This window comes from Pavona decussata, unplaced genomic scaffold (genome assembly GCF_977016875.1).
Source record: "Pavona decussata unplaced genomic scaffold, jaPavDecu1.1 SCAFFOLD_166, whole genome shotgun sequence".
Taxonomy (NCBI): Eukaryota; Metazoa; Cnidaria; class Anthozoa; order Scleractinia; family Agariciidae; genus Pavona; species Pavona decussata.
Genome location: NW_028145577.1, coordinates 287,790 through 306,935, shown reverse-complemented (window position 1 = coordinate 306,935; position 19,146 = coordinate 287,790). Strand labels below are relative to the sequence as shown.

The 19,146-nt window shown below is 39.4% G+C and overlaps 2 protein-coding genes across 3 annotated transcripts in view; both read left to right on the top strand.

Moving 5' to 3' along the window:
* Nucleotides 1-19,146, top strand: part of LOC146464260 (uncharacterized) — an 81,861-nt gene that overhangs the window by 55,828 nt on the left and 6,887 nt on the right. The window lies entirely within an intron of this gene.
* The window catches only part of LOC146464258 (uncharacterized), a 41,612-nt gene continuing 29,499 nt past the window's right edge, over nt 7,034-19,146 (top strand). Inside the window, exon 1 of the mRNA XM_085130028.1 lies at nt 7,034-7,139. Coding sequence (XP_084986154.1) covers nt 7,054-7,139 — 86 coding nt within the window. The 5' untranslated portion in view covers nt 7,034-7,053. The remainder of the gene's footprint in view (nt 7,140-19,146) is intronic.

Below are 19,146 nucleotides of genomic sequence, written 5' to 3'. Positions count from 1 at the left end.
TGGCCCCCTGCCTGATTGTCAGTGGGGTGGAGACAGTGTGCTCCTGGATGACACATCACCCGTGGAAGTTCCTGATATAGAATTACCTAGTATTGCAGAAAATGATCTACGTGCATGCCTGGAACAGAATGACCCCCTAGCTGAGAGTCAATGTCTGTGATTTGATATCTATCTTAATCTTGTGTTGCGTTTGCAGGCATTAGTTAATGTCTAGAACCATTTGAGTTCTATGTCATAATGTTTTTTTTTTTTTTTTTTCGTTTTTTACTAAAAAGGTACTAATATCATGTTTACGTACTTTTGGTTATTGTAATGCTAATTAAAAATGGCCTCAGGAAACTGGAAAATTTATTGTTGCATGAAACTGAGAACAAATGAAGGGGTGTCTGGAAGAAAGCCCTGAGTGACTTCTGATAAATTGCTAGATTCTCCTACCAAATTGCATTGTATTCCCTTGTGAAACAAAAGGAGAATTTGACCTTACATCAAAAGTCACTTAGGGTCTTATTCCGCACATCCCTTCAAATGATCATCCTTTTTACATACCGGTATGTTATTCCACAACACAAAGGAATACTGTGAAAAAAAGTGTACACTGTTTTCTTCAATGTAGTTGAAAATCAAAACTAAAACATCCCATTTATTGATTCTGTTCTTAAGGTACATCTATACATACACTGTATATAATATTGATGACTGCACAAGCAAAATCAAACATCATGGTTTTAACTGTAACATTTTAAGTAGTCTTAAAGAAAGGAACTGCCAATCACTTGTATGATAATGAAATCCTTACAGAATGTTCAATGTGTTAAGATTACTAAGAAGACTTAAATGTTGTCAAAAACATCAACTTTGAAATTAATAATCATCTTCTTTTACACCATTGATAACCACAACTATGCAAAATTGTTTAAGGCTGGTTTTGACCAGAGGCGGAGTCAGAGTTGTAGTCTGAGTCGAAAAAGCGATCGAAAGTCAGAGTCATAAGCGGAGTCATAAGCTCAATTTAAGATTCCATTGGTTTGATTTTCACGAAAGCATGTTGCTGTGGAGGACAAAGCCTCTGATTACAACTTTGACCATAACTCCATCACTATTGAAAACCAGCCTTTAGCCTCTCAGTCTGGGAGTAGCAATTCTTTTAAATTATACCTTGATAAGTTCTATGTTATGCAACAAAACAAAACAAACAAGAGAACAACTACAAATCCATACAGCCAACATGAAACATTTTCAGAAAACTGCAGTTCACTGGTATTTTCTTAGCTTTGGGGTACAAAGTTGCTAAATAGTAGCAAATCCCTGGCTTTCAAACTGTAAAGCGATATCCAAGCTTTGATTAAACTTATTCTCAGTGGAATGAATTGTTGGGAGCTGTAATATTGCCAGGCATGCTGTTGCTGATGGCAAGGAAGCTTTCTCATCATCATCAGGAAGATATCTAAGCACAATGTTGTGAGGGAGACCACGAGGTGGAATTGATTTGAAGCCAGTAATGAACTGCAGCAGACATTTGAGTTTCTCCTCACCAGCATTACTTACATACTCGATGAACCAGTCATAGGAACGTTGCTGAGCGAAGTCGGAAGGCCTTTCTACACTGGCATCAAAGAGATTCTGAAATCCAGTGGGAGTGAGGGTTTGCTCAATAGAATTACAAAGCAGCTTAAAGCAGACTTCCTTGTTGTTTTTGATCACATCTAGGAACTCAAACATCTTAAGACCTTTGGCAAATGAATCAATCTCAAACTTGCGGGACAGGATGATCTCACTTTCCAGTAGATTTTGTACTAGATGTGCCGCATTCTGGTTAGTTATCTTCTTGGTTATTGGCCAGTGGGAGGCGTTTATCACTGACCAGAAGGACTCTGAGGAGGGATGGCTGTCAAGGACTTCATCAACATCTCCTTCCTGCAACTTATCTAACAATTCATGTAGCACAGCAGTTCCTTGAATTTAAAAGAAAAAAAATAACCTGTCAGAATTGTTCCATTGTGACATTAGAATTATGCCATATGGATTAGGACAGGAAACAACATGCGCAAGAAACAATTCACTTGCCCTTTGATTCTATTACTGTCAAAGCTCTATTGAAGGACAGACCATTATTTTTGAGAAAGAGAGGGGGAGAGGGCAATTTTTCTGAGCAAAAAATTATTTTTTTCGGTTAAGTTGTGCTGGAATTTTTTCTATGGTAATTGCCAAAAAACATAGAATAAGTGAGCTACTACACATGCTCTCATTAGTCGATAGCTGTGTTTAGATGAGAGTATGTAAACACGGTTGTGAGGTTTTAGATTAGTGCGTACTTTCGAAAGTTATGCAAACTGTCTCAAATTCTCCCAACCCTCCTTGTGTTTAGATGAGGCTATGTAAACATGGAAAAAGTGCTCTATTGCTTAAATGGTCCATCCCTAAGCCCTCTCTCTAACAAGCCCCTTGTTTGGAAGTATAATTTTTTAATAGTGCCCCCCCCCCCCCCTCTCTCTATAGACCTGCCTCCCCCCTATATGAAGTATTCAGAATTATGTACATCTCAATTTTCTTGTGACCATAAATTTAACAAAAACCATAGTACTAGTACGATAAAGTACCTGCATTGAGCGGGATATCTTGTCTTCTAAGTTGAGAGAGTACATACAGCGGGTTTGCATCTGCTAAGTAGAAGTAGATTGCTGGACATAAAGCACTAAAACTGGGACCACCTTGAGCAATGGAGTGGCTCACAATAATTCCAGCAAGCTGAAACAGTAGGCCTTTGGAGCTGTCTTTCACAGGAAGCAAAGACCACTCTGAACCCTCAAACAGCCGTTGTTGAATTTCTTTCAACAACATTTCAAAAACCTCAGCTCTAATGGCACCTGCATCTAAACCATTCTCTCCTTTGAAGGAAATGGTTAGATTGTTCCTTAATTTGTCACTGTTAGTTAACGCTTTCTTGTAAAATATCAGCGCTCCTCTCCAAACTTCATCTCTGTCGACAGTAAGGCTGTAATCATCTGTCTTGACATTGGCCATAAGGCTTTCAACCGCACTTTCAGTAGATGCAAAGTACAATGTCTCATTAGTGCATGTTTCAGGTGCACTTGTGACCATGCCCATTTCTTCCAGGAACTCACACACATGATCTGCAGCTTCTTCAAGGGTCGCTGACCTCTGAACAGCAAGTTCGATCTTGCCTTTGGGGGAATCTGGAAACATTTCAGACAGTTGATCTACCCACAACCTTGCCTCTCCGTCTGTGTTACATATCTGAGAAGAGAAACCTGTCACTCCTGTGCTGCTTTCCCCCTGGCTGCTCGCTCCTTGGCGGCTTGCTCCTTGGCTGCTCGCTCCTTGGCCGCTTGCTCCTTGGCTGCTTGCTCCTTGGCCGCTTGCTCCTTGGCCGCTTGCTCCTTGGCTGCTTGGTCCTTGGCTGCTCCCTCCTTGGCTGCTTGGTCCTTGGCTGCTCGCTCCTTGGCTGCTTGCTCCTTGGCTGCTTGCTCCTTGGCTGCTTGCTCCTTGGCTGCTCATTCCTTGGCGTCTCATTCCTCGGCTACTGGTCCAGAGATTGCCACCCCCTTGAATGCTGTGACTGCTGCTCCCTCCACTACTCCCCCCAGGACATGTATTAAAGTGTTCTTTAATACTCTGAATGGGAATGTCTCTTTCGCAGTTGACACATTGTGTCTTGACTTGCTCATCACACATAGAGGGTTGGACCAATCTCTCCAGATCAAGTTTACTTTGCATAGGCCTGATGTAAATTGCTGCTGTGCTTGAGACCACATCTTTTACATATGGAATGCTGTATCCACCATGTTGTTCCATTGGAATTGGTACAAGGGGCCTTAATGGTCCACCTCTATCTGCACGTAGGAGCTCATTAATGCTCCTCGCTGGGATGTCAGTTTAGGATACTCTTTTTCCAATGTAGCTCTTAATTTCAGAAAGTCCCCTCGCTTGTCTGGAAATACAATTTTCTTCTTACCCAGACCAGCAAGAGTTAAAGTATGAGACTCAGCCAGTGATGGTGTTTTGTTTGTGTTTGGGGAGTGCAGGAGAATAAAGTCGTGGGTCCAGGTGTCCTTTATCACAATGGGGACAAATGTTGGGCCTTTTTTCCTTTTTTTGGGTTGTGGGCCATGAGAGGCTGACCTGTACTGTGGGAAAGCTGCCCTGAAGAAAGCACAGTTTGAGATATTACTACTGGTGTAACTGAGATTTTAACAATATAGTCACTCTTTCAGAATACTCCATGCTTAGAATTAACACACTAGTAACAATAATGCATCAGTCAATGCAAACCCCAGCCCACCCCTCTCCTGGCTGTGTCAAACCAAGACATTCCAGCTGGTGCTCATTGCCGAGTTTTTTAATTGCTTGCACCTTTAGCCATTTTTCTTTGCCTTAATATAACAATATTGAAGTTTGTGGCTTTGCTCAAATACCCTGTTCCAGAAGATATCCAAACACCCCAAAAAGGGGTTTTTGGTTTCAGCTTCTCTTCCCCTCTGGAAATTCCAGTTTGGGTTCATACATTATCAAGAGTTTAGTCCCACTTCCTGCACCACCACCCAACTCTGGGAAATCATTTCCAATGATCCTACACAGGGAGGGTATTGATAATTTCTGGTAATTCACATTAGACTACTACCATTTTAGAACAAAAAGAGACTGTCAAAGTTTCCATCGACTGATGCATAAGAACAATACAACAGCCAAAGGAGGCTTAGTGCCCTACTAGGTAAAAATGCTTTGCTTTTGAAGCTGGGTCTTCCAAGCTTAATTCACTGTCCTTACCAGTCCTATCATATTTGACCTGCAGAAAGGGTCTCTTTCTCAAAAATCTGGCTGTCATTAATTAACGTGTTACACAGAAAAACAAAACTTTCGTTCAAGCACAAAATATGCTTAGTGCATTCATCAAGACTAACAACAAACCACTGTTTAGTGCTATTTCAAAGTCATGGCGACCTATACCCCTTCAGCTTTGAACAAAGTAGATAGGACAACTCAATAAGCCTGTGTGAATGTAAGCTTGACATTACATTACAGCTTTCAGAATACTAACTCTGTCTAGAATGAAAAGCGTAAAATATTTTGGGCTCTTAGGTACTAAACATCATTCTTTCAGTCTGTGTCTTCCAAAAATAGCGACTCAAATGATTTTGCCATCAACAACAAATATAAAGATTATTTGCAAATAGGCGAGCTACATTATTCATTCATTCATTCATTCATTCATTCATTCATTCATTCATTCATTCATTCATTCATTCATTCATTCATTCATTCATTCATTCATTCATTCATTCATTCATTCATTCATTCATTCATTCATTCATTCATTTATTACAATCTATGGTTAAAACGCCAAAGGATAGTCTGTAAAGGAGTACAGAACCCCATATAAAAACCGATCACCTAGGAACTAATATAAATACATGCACACAAACGTTTCCTTGAAGAACGCTTTTATAGCGTGTTGAATATTATTATCATCGGCTCACCTCCAATACGCTTCTGCTCTTGAAATCGAGCTTGTTGGCTGTTGATTGACCTGATTGTTGTCTCTTTCATTTGGTGGAGACGATATATCTTCGATTTTACTTATGGCGTTTTGCAAAATTCCCCGCAACTCCTCCATCTCTCAACGAGTCGGTTTCGGATCTCACATGGCGAGGACCAAAACCGCGGGAAAATGGAAAACACATTATGTAATGTACGTCGAATTATAGCCTCTCTGAGTGGACGAGTCGAAACGACGAAACGACATAACGAAACGATGAAACGCCATAACGAAACGACGAAACGGCAAAAAGACAAAGGACGACGAACCGATGTGGTCAGTGATGGGTCGAACTCGTAAAACGACGAGTCGAACTGACAAGATGACGAGAAGAACTCACGAAGCGATGAGTCGACTTCCTAGAACGCCGAGTCGAACTGGCAATTTGACGAGTCGAACTCGGAAAACAACGACTCGACTAGAAGTATCGGCGTGCTGAAACGATGAAACGCCATAACGAAACGACGAGTCGAACATTTTGTCCAGGATCTACCTTCATACTTGAGAGGGGTATCGAATGGTCTTTGCGAGCATGCGAGCAGTGTGTTTATTTTTGCGAGCACGAGTAGTTGTAAACATTTTTCTTGCGAGCAGCGAGCACTTTCGAAAATACAGATGGCGGGCAGCGAGCACTTCGAGTACCTCGATCAGTCGTAAATTTTCCGCTAGCCGGAATCTCTCTTTTATTAATAGGAGACGTTGTTTCCCGCCAACTAATAGCTAATAATCTGGCTGACACCTCCAAAACAGAACAATAGGTGCAAGTTCAACCAGTCCCAGTATTTCACTGCTTGATGTCAAATTACGTCACGTAGCTTCAAGTGAGTCAGTCAGGATACGGTGGACGCTCAAGAACGCCAAGAGTTCTCCAGATCTATTAGATCCACAGCCTGCGAACTAAATTTTTCCATCTCTTTCTAATCATAACTGATTTATCGTTTATATATGTATAAAAAAACTACAAAGCAAAATTAACAACGAAATTTCGAGCAATCGAGCACATGTTAACGAGAATGCAAGCATGCGAACAGTTGCAAAAATTTTGCGAGCACGAGCAAGCGAGCACCCGTGTAATTTTTGCGAGCAATTCGAGCAAAGACCAAATTTTGCGAGCATTTTAAATTGAATAGGGCCATTTGATACCCTTCTTGAGGTTGGTGGGAGAGGGGGAGGGGTAGGGTGGACCTGACACCGAAAGCATGAAACCTTTCGAACTGATTATCACGCAGGTTTGTTCTTAGATCATGCATGCCGGAAATTTGTCGCGCATGAAACAGAATACCTCCCCTTCATTCCGTTCGCTTTTTTGATTGGTAGAAGAACAAAGGCTACACACGCAGACGAGCGTAAAACCCAACTTCCTCAAAACAAACATATCATGATTGGCATAAAAAATCCGCTGCAACACGTATGCAGCAGGTCAACCATAAAGGTGTTGTCGTATCTGCAGCTCGTAACATATCGAATCTTTGACTGTAAGAGACAAAACATCCTTAAACATGAACTTTGATGGAAGTCAATTGTCTTTTTTCAACGCACGTCATTCACCATGGAGAGAGGACTTGAATCTATCGCAGGAAATAAGGTACAACTTGCAACTGTAGAATCGATCAAAGTGTTTAAAACCTTTTGCTGGGAGAAGTGTAAATATCATCATCGTTTCCAGTTAATCAAAGCTAGATTTGGTTTTGGTTAGTCTTATGTGTATTAAAGCGTGTGGCATAATTTTAATATGGACCGAGATTTCGCTCTAAATTTCAAACGAGAGATTTAAATTGTATATGACAAAACAAAATTCTCTTTTTCAAGGTTTTATATATACAAAAGCGATCAAAACTTAAAACTTGAAGTTTTCCAATCGCCGTCATATTCCGTTGCGCTATATTGACTCCAAAAAGTGCCGCAGCCGCGCGTGGCCAAAACATATCAAGCGTAAGTCAAGTTATTTACTAATTGTAATGCGGTTGTTTAGTTTTGTGACTAAAATTTGCAAACTTCCGACTAAATTTCCGTATTCTCGCCGCAAAAGAACAGGAAAGGAGAACTGGGTATGAGTAATTGTTTGTGTCTCGCGTGTTTGTCTCGCAGATTGTGCATCCCCACAAATGGCGGGGGAGCAAAATGCTGACAAAGCCACTTCGCATAGTATGCAGTCGTTCCGTTTGTAGGTAGAGCGCGTAATAAGTAAGGATTTCTTACTTTAATACGGAGGAAAAATGACCAAGCTTCTCCAGAACCAGCAGTTTGGGATAAAGGCGTCAAAGTAATAGTAGTTAACGCAAAGTCTCCTAGTCTGCTATTCAAACATTCGGTTTTTTTCGGCTTAAAGCTTCTGCTGTAGCTTAAAACGGCACTCGTAGTTTTTAGGGATCCGTCTCAGTGTGAGATATTAATCAAGTGGAAGGCCAATATATTATATTATTCAAAAAATAGGACAAGTAATTCATGATGATGCAACGCACGATAAGCCTCATAAGCGCGTGGTCTTCTGGCAGTGTAAATAAATATGCGTTATTGACCAAGCCGGTTCGGTCAAGATGGCTGGATATTGGCCTCGTTTTTTTTTTTTTTTGCGTTTTAATGGACCAACGAAGTCGAGGTCCATAAAAACGCGAAAAAAGAACGAGGCCAATATCCAGCCATCTTGACCGAACAAGCTTGGTCAATAAAGGATTTATTATATGGCTTTACCTTCAAGTTAAAACTACAACAACAAAACAGAACAGGACATGAAACTGCTCTGCTCGGAAAGAAATACTTCATAGCCGGCCGGTGCAAGATTTATTTTCAGTGCATTTTTGGATTAGCATGTAATCGTGGAAAACAAGGAATCCTAAATTATCTTAGGGCTCTAACTTTAAAATGGCTTAAAGGCCGATGTTCACGGTCAAGCGCAAATAAATAAATTGTACGGGTCGACACTAAATTCGATGCGAGCTTGTGGTGGAACAATCTGTTGAAATCGTACCCGAATTTGGATCATTCTCTCTTCGTTCTTCACTTTTTATAATGTTTGTTTCCTGTTGTAAATATAAGTTCGATTTTTGTAAGGTTAAAAGTGTTTTAGCATCCGAAAACGACATTTTTGTCGATGGATCGTCAAAGGAGACGTCGCGGCCGACCGGCGACGAGACGTTCTGTGCACTCTCCGGAAGCACAGAAGTTAAAGCGGACAGAGTGGAGTGGATTTTGAAATCCTGTGTGGTTAACAAGATATTTCCACCAAACGTGGAAAATTGGTAAAGGGATAAGTCTGTTTAAAATAGACAACGATTTCGCGGCACATCTGCTTTTGCTGGAAATGGCAAAGGTCACCAACTGGCTTTCGATGAACTCGCAAGGATTTCAAGATTTCAATCGTACTGTTTCTTCGTATGGAAGTCAACTGTCAAAAACGGAGAATTCGACGGACAAACCGCATCAAACATCGGTGTTTTGCTTTGGATGGAAAAAAATGTACAACGCTAAGACGCGAGTCGAATAAATATGTGATCAATAGTTGTAGTCGTCTATTAGCGGGCTCGAATAGCGGGCAGGAGAAAAAAACCCAAAAGATTTGCGACAAACTACGAAATCTATTGTAGGGTATTCATTTATCTATCAAATTATGGTCATTGCGAATGGCAAACGCAGTTTTGATTGCCACCATGGCAGAGGTTTCTCAAATGCATTCCAGCATCTCGGAAGGACACTCAGTGTTGTTGTTACTAAACGGTCGCTTCGCTTCTTGAATTCGAAGCTTGCGGATTTCTCGTTCTTCGCCTTCTCGCTGGTCTAATAAAATCAGGCTATCGAACGAACACACTATAGTAAGGTTATCACTGAATGCTGATGAAATACTGGATTTAAGTACGTAAGTTTGAGGGAGCTTCTCGGCTTTTCGAACCGCGCGTAAAAAAAAAAGGTCGATGCCGCGAGATATCGACATTGTACTAAAATAAAACCGCATACGTTCGCATAAATTCATAAGTTCTGGCATTTCTTGAATGTCATGGGACATGCAAAACGCGGCGCTGCAAAAATCCCCATGTGTTTTACATGGACAGCCTTTTGTTTCTTTCTGCAATGTGACCGAAACACTGGCCGGTCAGTTTTATTTTTATGCCAGCAAGTTGTAAGACTTGCCCGCCGCCGTATCCCGCCGGTGTTGTGTACTCGCTTCTAATTGGTCCAAGAACAATTGGCTTTACAGCGCTTACGTTATCGCTCGCACATGCGCCGAACCGTGAAACTCTCCCTATACAATTATTGAGGACGAAAAATTTAGATTTTCGCAAGAGCGGGAAGATTTGAATAGAATCCGGCAAACTCGCCATTTTCAGCCGATCGCGCGGTGGCGTAAATAATAAACATATATACACAGTTTTCGGCTTCCAATCATTAATTCTTGAATGAAACAATAGATTTTGAGATTATATGCAAACATAAGCCAAAAAAAAGAGCGGGTAAATCAGAAAACTGGGCGAAACTTTGTTGTTTACAACAAGCAAGACGCGGCTAAATTAAAAATGTGAGCTTCTTCGGCGAACTTGAGAAAAATACTTTTCTGAACTGCTCTAAACACTTAACGCAACTTTCATTACGCAAATACGGTCATTGCAAACCTAGAGAACTTATCAATTTGGCACTCGACTTGAGACAATAAGGCCCAGTTCAGACGCCGAGCCATGAGCCGAACTCATTCGAACTCAGTAATTCAAATTAAGGTCGGCCCAAATCACGAAAATCTCGCCTTTTGATTCAGACGCCGAACTTAATTAGCCGAACTTAATTTACTTGAAGCAAAACCAATCGAAATGTTAGCGTTTTTTTTTTTTTTGGTTTAATTTTAATTTTTTTTTATTTGAAATACGTTATAATAATTTATGCATAATAGGTTCGGCTCATGAACAGTTCGGCGCCGTTCCAAATCCGAAATTCCCGGCTGAGCCAGGCGGGAAGAACGGCTGAGCCGTTCCAAATTGAAACAGCCGTTCTCAACTGATTCAGACGCCCAACTTTTCATGTAGTTAATTCGAGGTATTAGGTTCAACTCATAAAAAGTTCGGCGTCTGAACTGGGCCTAAGTTTTACAAAATCAACTTTATCTAAAATACTGCAGGCAGAGCAACTCACCGATTCAACTCACATTCATTCATTGTAGCTGAAACAAAATTTTCACCACACCAGAACGATTCCATTCTCTTAATTTCCTTTCCTCTAGGTAAATGTTGAGAGTTTACCGAACTTTTTAGTGAGCTTTTTCCCCCAAAACAATGAGAAAATCGAAGAAAAGATTGCATTGTTGTTGGGATTAAACTTTCGACGCCAAGCGGACGGGCAACGGGTAATCCCCAGCGGGCAAGATAGCTCAATCTTGCCCGGTCGGGTAGCCAATCACAGCGCAGGATTTGACTCATCTTGCCCGCTCGCGGAGCCAGCCATATAATAATACACGATATTATACAACAACAACAACAACAACACTTTTTTAAAAATAGACAGTTACAAGGTGTTTATATACCTACCCGCAAATAGCTGAAGCTAGTCGAGGCGGGTAGATATGTTTATACTTTACTAAATGCAAATACATTTGGTGTTTACAACAGAATTGACTAAAATAAAAGTTAAATAAGTACTTAAACAAACAAGTGACGCAAAAAAAGGGATTCGCTAGCTGATTCGCTAGCTTATAAATTTCGCCGCGTGAGTATTTCTAAACTCGACTAGTTGATTAATTATTTTGATAGTACCTTTCGATATCGGACCGCAGTTGTTGTCGGTGTCGAGTGTTGTGATCTGTTTAAAATTTTGTTGCAGCTAATCTAGTAGAAGTTAACGTTTAGAAAACAGATCCTGATCAGTTGCCGAGAAGAGACAATCAATTTCAAATCAATGTGGCTTCTTGAATGGAAATTATTGCCGTTATTACCTACAAATGGCAAGAACCAAAGATATCTGAGAACGTGTGTTTACTTTAATTAAAATTAAAAGCTCTTCTCGCAAGTTCAAAGATAATGTGACGCCGTCCCTCTTCGTTTAACCGCCGGGTTTAAACCGAGTTATGTCTCTGCTCGTCTCTTCTCAAACTCATTAATAATTTATCCTTATCACTACCGTGACCGTGGTTTGGAGCACCACGGAACCGCGGAACCTGCGGAACCTTTTTTTTTTTTTTGTAACCTGCATACCAGATATAAGGGTACAGCTGATTTCATTGCTCTGTATAGACCTGGTGTTGCCGATACAATCTACAGATTTTTGAAACAAATGCGGTACTCGTAAAAAGAAAATTGGCTGTTTCCTTTATCGAGCTCCCGTACAAATATTGGTGATAAATCACCCGTCACGTCAAGTCTTCGTGCAGAACCTTCATGATTTTGCGAGTTCATCGATGAGCTTGGTAACCTCTCGGTCGAATCATGATCGTCGAATCATCCTGTCGAATCATGTAAAAAAATTCCAGGTCTATACAGAGCAATGAAATCAGCTATAACCTTATACCTGGTATGCAAGTTGCAAAAAATAAAAAAAAAATAGTCATGTCTCTAGGTTCCGCAGGTTCCGCGGTTCCACGGTCTGCAGTTCCGCAGTAAGTGCTACCCAACAACTCCCGGAACAATGTCAAGTAGAGGGACGTCATTATGTGGAAAATTGGGTCCCAGTCCGACGACACTTTTAAAGGAAAACGCGGGTATTTTTGCCTCGAAAAAAAATGGTTTTCAAAAATTCTAGTTAAGTTTCATTTTTAAACTCGGTTTGTACACGCATCAAACTCCTAAAAAAACGAGAAAAGTTTTTTGTGTCATATTCACTTTAAAGCAGAAAACTTAAAACGCTGTTTCCTGGATTCACAGATAATTTGACAATTATATAGCAGAACCATAGCATGCTTGAGCTAGAATTAACCATGAGTTAGAATTACCGATGTGATGGTTATATTAAAAGAAATGATTTAGAAATACATGAAACAAGAAATATGAGTGATAGGAACCGACGTTTCGGTGCATCTTGCGCCATTATCAAGGTTACATAATTAATGATAAAAAGCGGTTTGTAAAAAGGCTAAGTTGAAGCGAATTTGCATAACATAGTGGCAAGCTAAATTACTTAAATACTTTAGCACGAAGAGAATCGGACTGCACATTCAATGTTGGTTTAAGCTCTTGAATATACATCATTTCATTAACAAGGCAGTCAAATTTGTTCATGATGTATATTCAAGAGCTTAAACCAACATTGAATGTGCAGTCCGATTCTCTTCGTGCTAAAGTATTTAAGTAATTTAGCTTGCCACTATGTTATGCAAATTCGCTTCAACTTAGCCTTTTTACAAACCGCTTTTTATCATTAATTATGTAACCTTGATAATGGCGCAAGATGCACCGAAACGTCGGTTCCTATCACTCATATTTCTTGTTTAATGGTTATATTTTAAAGGAAAAGTTTGATCTGGATTTAAAATATAAACCCCACACAAAAAAAAACTGAATTGTTCTAGCATTTTAGCTCTGACATTTTGTGGTAGTAATTGAACATTCAAAAGCATTCAGTTGCACAAAAATCCTACGGAAATGACATTTTTTTGAATAGCTAATGAGCAGTTCTAAGTATCAAGTTACATGAAAAATGAAACATTCTACCTTTCTTGATCAGTGTAAAGTTACATGACTTTTCTCGGAGTCACTCCGAGAAAAGAAAGTTTCTTTAGCTTTTACTCGTTTTCAAGTCCTGAGTCCAGGCGCATTTCAGTCACATCAGTAAACACCGCTTTTTGCTAATGTCGAGTCATTACTGAGTTTTAATAATTTGCATAAGTTGAAGGAAAATTTTCAATATTCAAATAATTTTGCATATCAACATTCAGTTTAAAAACTAAATATGTTCGAGAACATAGCATGATATAGAAAATGGAGCATTTAAATTTGTCGCAAACCATAATTGTAGTTTTTAATTCCAGTGTCGAGTCAATGCTAGTTTAATAATTTGCATAAGTTGGAGGAAAGTTTTCAAATATCCAATTAAAGCTGCATATCGACAATCAGTTAAAAAACCGATATGGGAAATGGAGCATTTAAAATTGTGGCAAACCATAATTGAAGTTTAAATTCATGTCCCTCGTTCAGTTTATCCAGTGTTTTAATCGTATTATAGGGTGCTTCAAATTCTATATTTGCAGAATAAAAACGAATAACTGAAGCCAGCAGCTAGAGATCTCATGGTGGCCTAATAAATAAGTAGCTCGGAAAAAAATATTATCAATGCCGACAAGTGTTGTGGCCGTCGCTTAAATGGAAAGCTCTGAAAATGATTTGTATACAGTGTGATCAGTACGAGATAATCTTCGCTTGAAATCAACACGACTAAGAGGAAGCGAGCTTTACCAGCTAAAATTAGAATAGCCGTTATTATATATAACCATCAATGCTACTTAATGATAATAAATTGATTTCAATTTACCCATGAAAAGACTGAGTACGTGCCATGATATGAGAGAAGGAGTACTTCAGTTCGAGCATGATTATTTCACATTTTGTGTATTTTCTTTCAATAGTGGTAGGAATTTGACAGTGACGTTATGGGTGAATTCAATTGAAAAACAAAAATCTACCAAATCCGTCTTCTTCTATGTGGATATCAAAAATTTTCGTAGCTCATTTCTCCTTTTTACCTTTTTTTTTTTACACAGTATTTCGTGTCAGTCAGTTTTTATCTGAGATTCCAAATACATACGTCTTAACTTCGGACAGGCCTGAGAGCTTAAACAAAATAAACATTCTTAAATTCGAACAACATTCGTTCGTTTTAAATTAGAGCCTGTTGACTATTCTTCAGTGGTTCTGCTTTGGATTTAAAGAAAGTAAGCACTTTTAGTTCAGGTGAAATATAAAGCTGACGGACTATTCTGTGCCTTATTGAGGCTAGTTGGTAACACAACATTGTATTGTCTGAACTATTTAAGTGTCGGTGATGTTGGTATCACTAAGGGAGCGAACTAACGAAAGCTGACCTAAAAGACATGTTATGTTACGTCGAACTCATAATACAAATATGAATATACAATGTACATACTTGCTGCAGATGATTGGTTCAAAGTTCCTCCTCTTTATAATCCTTACGTACAGAAGCATCGAGTTCTTAAATAAATGCTACGAAAACATCTTGGGCCGGAAAAGAGACGAAGGCAAAACCCCAAAACAACAAGGAAAGAAAATTTGCAAGCTCTGAAATAGAACTTCGCAGACTTAACTGTCGATAGGAAATTTGCGCATCTCCATTCATTAGATTTTCACAGTGTTTCGAAAATCCAGCTGCTATAACAAGCCGCGACGTCATTCATCAGTATGGTTGACCACTTGTGTACTTATGATTCCGACATGCTGAAGCAAACTTCCTAAGAACCAAACGCAAATGCACGAATTTTCTTTCACTTCAGTAAAGTTTATAATTCGAGCATGAGTAACAAACATCCAAACGATGAATTTTTGTCGTTTCAACGATTTTGATCGAGATTTTGAAGAAGAAACCGAACACCATATCCGTTAACGAATGATATTTCCATCTCCTATAAAGGAACAAACATCGCAACATTACATTGCTTGAAGCTGGAAAGTCACGTTAGGTTCCATATTTGGTATTCTAAACAATGAATCTCGTTATGTGTCAATCAGGGATTTCAATCTATAAAAATCAAATCAAATCCAAAGAGAAAATGACGACTCCGCAAAGTTTTCTTTTGGTTGGTGGTAGCCAAAGAGAAAACTCAACAAGGACGACTACCGGAAGTGATAAAGCTCTCTTTTGATTGGTGAGTAGTCAAAGAGAAAAGCACAACATGGACGATTACCGGAAGTGATAACTTGAAGCTCTCTCTCTCCACAAAGATCTCTTTTGGTTGGTGCTAGCCAAAGAGAAAAGCTCAAAAAAGAACGACTACCGGAAAAGATAAAGCTCTCTTTTGATTGCTAGTAGTCAAGGAGAAAAGCACAATAAGGATGATTACCGGAAGTGACGAAACTCTCTCCGTCCACAAAGTTTTGTGCGCTAATGATCCACTTGCATATAGCTAAGGTGAAATAGCTGACGGACTTCGCTGTGGCTGATTAAGGCTAGTTCAGAGGTAAAAGAATATTGCTTTATCTGAACTATTTAAGTGTCGGTAATGTTGGTATAGACAAAGAAGCGAACTATCGAAAGCAAAAAGACATTTCATGTTACGTCGGACTCATGATACAAATATGAATATATAATGTAAATACTTGCTGCAGATGATTGCTTCAAAAAATCCTCCTCTTTATAACCCTTACGTGCAGAAGCATCGAGTTCATAAATGAATGCTGCTAAAATATCCTGGTCCGGGAAAGAGATGAAAGCAAAACCCCAAAACCACAAGGAAAGAGCAACTCGACCATCCCATAATAAGAAACTTGCAAGCTCTGAAATGGCAACTACGCAGACTTACTTAACTGTCCATTCAGTAGATTTTCACAGTGTTTCAAAAGTCCAACTGCTATAACAAGCCGCGACGTCGTTCATCAGTATGGTTGTCGACTTGTGTACGTGTGATTCCAACATGTTGAAGCAAATTCCTAAGCCAAATACACGAATTTTCTTTCACTTCAGTAAAGTTTATAATTCGAGCATGAGTGACAGCATCCGAACGATGAATGTTTTGTCGTTTGAACGATTTCGATCGAGATTTTGAAGAAGAAACCGAACATATCCGTTAACAAATGATATTTGCATCTTCTACAAAGGAACAAACGTCGCAACATTACATTGCTCGATGCTTGAAAGTCACGTTACGTTCCATTTTTGGTATTCTGAACAATACCTCTCGTTATGTGTCAATCAGGGATTTCAATCTATAATACGTTCCACTTCAATGGTTGAAATGTCCTTGGCCAGCGAAGAGCAGGATCCATCTATGATTATGACACATATACAACTTTTGTAGTGTGCTTGTTTCGCGACGTAGCTTAAAGAACGAGGTATATAAACGAGGTGTATACTGGCTTAGTTTTGCCCCATGGATTAAAAAAAAAAAAAGAGGTATTTACATTGGTAACGCTCTTGTTTCGCATCGTAGCAAGAACTAGGTAGATGATTTGTCTAGTGTGCTTGTTTCACTTCATGGCTTATTGAACAAATCGTTGTTTTCTGATTAGCATCTTGGAAAGTCCATCGGGCTATTAGACGATGCGACTCCTGCGGACTCCATTGGACGACATTTCTATCATTTCTAATGTTTAATTATGCAGACGATAACTAACCATGTCGACTTAACCTAAACTTCCGGCCACTCAGGAGTTTCGTTTCCCAAGTGCGCTGGAACATGAAATCGGAAAGGAAAATAAGAACAAAACAAAAGCTGAAAAGGTCTCTTTCGATTGGTGGAAGAACAAAGACTATCTTCGCACCCACCTATATTTAATCCGTCATTATTTGAAATAATGACGGATTAAATATTTCCTGTATGGTCTGTTGGCTTGTACGCGCGTTCGCACAAAGTTTCACGACAACCAGAGCACCGAGCAGCAGTTTGTAAAGTGAAGAACCTTTGACTTTCAGAGACAGAACATTGTTAAACATGAATTTCGATAGAAGTCAATTATCGTCTGCCATCGAAAGTCATTCAGAATGGAGAGAGGACTTGCATCAACCGCGGGAAACAAGGTACAACTTTCCATCCTGTCTGTAAAAACGATCGAAGTGCTTGAAACGTTTGGCTGGAAAATATTTAAATATCATCATCGTTTCCAGTTCATCAAGGCTAGATTTGGTTTTGGTTAATTAGTTTGTTTAAACTGTGTGACATAATTTTGTTACAGACCGATATTTCGCGGTTAGATTCAATCTAACTTACCAACGAAAACAATAACTCTAACTTAACGCGGATATACACCTGAAAGCCGTTTTCACGGCGCTTAAAATTGGTCAAATGGAAATATCTTGTTCGCATTTCAAGCAATACAAAAACCCTCCATTCATTACACAAATCAATGTTTTGGGGTGTTTTATGAATTTTTGGGTGATTTTTAGGTATATTTGGAAGGGAGTAATTTTTCTTGAAGGATTGGTAACATTAAAAGAATTTAGAAATGTTGAAGATTTAGCGATGTTTTAAAATTAGAATTTGTAGCTAATAATTAATATACGGACACCAAGTTAGTCCACTAGAAACCTGGGGTGCTCTTGCATGGTTATCAACTGTCTGCTAGTGTTCCAAAAATCATTTTCTTTCTTCTATCCATTCTTCAAACCTCTTCAAATGTCACTCAAATTCAGGTAGAGCCCCGCCTTTAAAACGCATAACGCTTAAGGGTACTTCCTGGGTTCGATAGGGTGATAAAGTGAAAAAACATTTTTTTTCGACCAAATAGAATTTGGGGATTTTATCTAACATTTACTGAAAAAAAAATTGAAAAATATTAAAAAAAGCGCGAGATATTTAGGAAAACGTATTTCCATATAAAAGTAAATAAATAAAAAAGGTGTCATAATCTTCTTAGTGCGAGACGCCCCAGAGGAATTTTCGCGGCAAAACGCTTCATCCGGGAGCTCTTATTTCAGAAATAAGCATATTTTGTTTACATCTCGCCTGCAGAAAATTTCTCACTTCGAATTTTATATTCTTCGCGTTTCCCACATGGAACAGTCATCAAAAAACGAAAAGAGCCTGTGGATAAAATCCTGGAAGAAGCCAGGGCCTAAGAAAAAGGGAAAGATAGGTTTCAGCGAAGATTGAAAACGTGATCAACAAAGGCTCTTGGTTCGACCAAGAAACTCTAGTCGACGTTGAAGGTTCTGTCGAAGGTGATCACGAAGAACTGGAGCAGCGGCCTTCAAATTTACCCACTGTTATTGGATCAAGTACACAGAGGTCGATTGTCCTGCAGGGTAACTTTGCAAGCGTCATGTAAAAATATTAAAAATTAATGTTATATTCTTCATCCTCTGGGCCGATTTCTTTCTTCTGCAGCGAGATAAAACCAAATAACGCTTTACTGCGCGTTTGTAATGAAACATTGGCATAAAATCAGCAGAATTAGATCGATGAAATAGAACTCACCAGAAGCGCATGAGCCCACGTGTAAATACTGGAGATAGCGCGTTCTGCGTGGCCCTTTCTCTCGCTTTTTGCTCCGCTCCACGCTATCTTGAAGATTTCTTACGAAGAAATCACCATCATACCTAAATAACAGTAAAAATGTGATTTCCTTTCATTATAAATTTCCTTTGATGCGAAATGAATAATCGCTTTAGCTTGAAGCGTAAATTACATTACACGCAATCAAAACGAACAACCTACCCAATAGATTTCAACTCTGATATCAGTGCACTCCTCAAACTCTCCGCTGACGCGCTTGAATCGGTTTCGTTAGCCTTGGTTTTCCCCCGTTTTTCTGGTTGATTTTTACGTTTTCCTTTCGCCACTTTCCCCATCTCGCTCGATCACAACAGCGGAGTCTAAGACGTGTCTGCAACGCAATACTTTTTCCGCGAAATTCTGTGTCATAATCTCCTGTGGAGGCTTGTTTTTCTTGCAAACCTTTATCGAGCGAAAACTCGTACTTGAATTTTGGCAGAGTATGTCGACTTCGAACGAATTA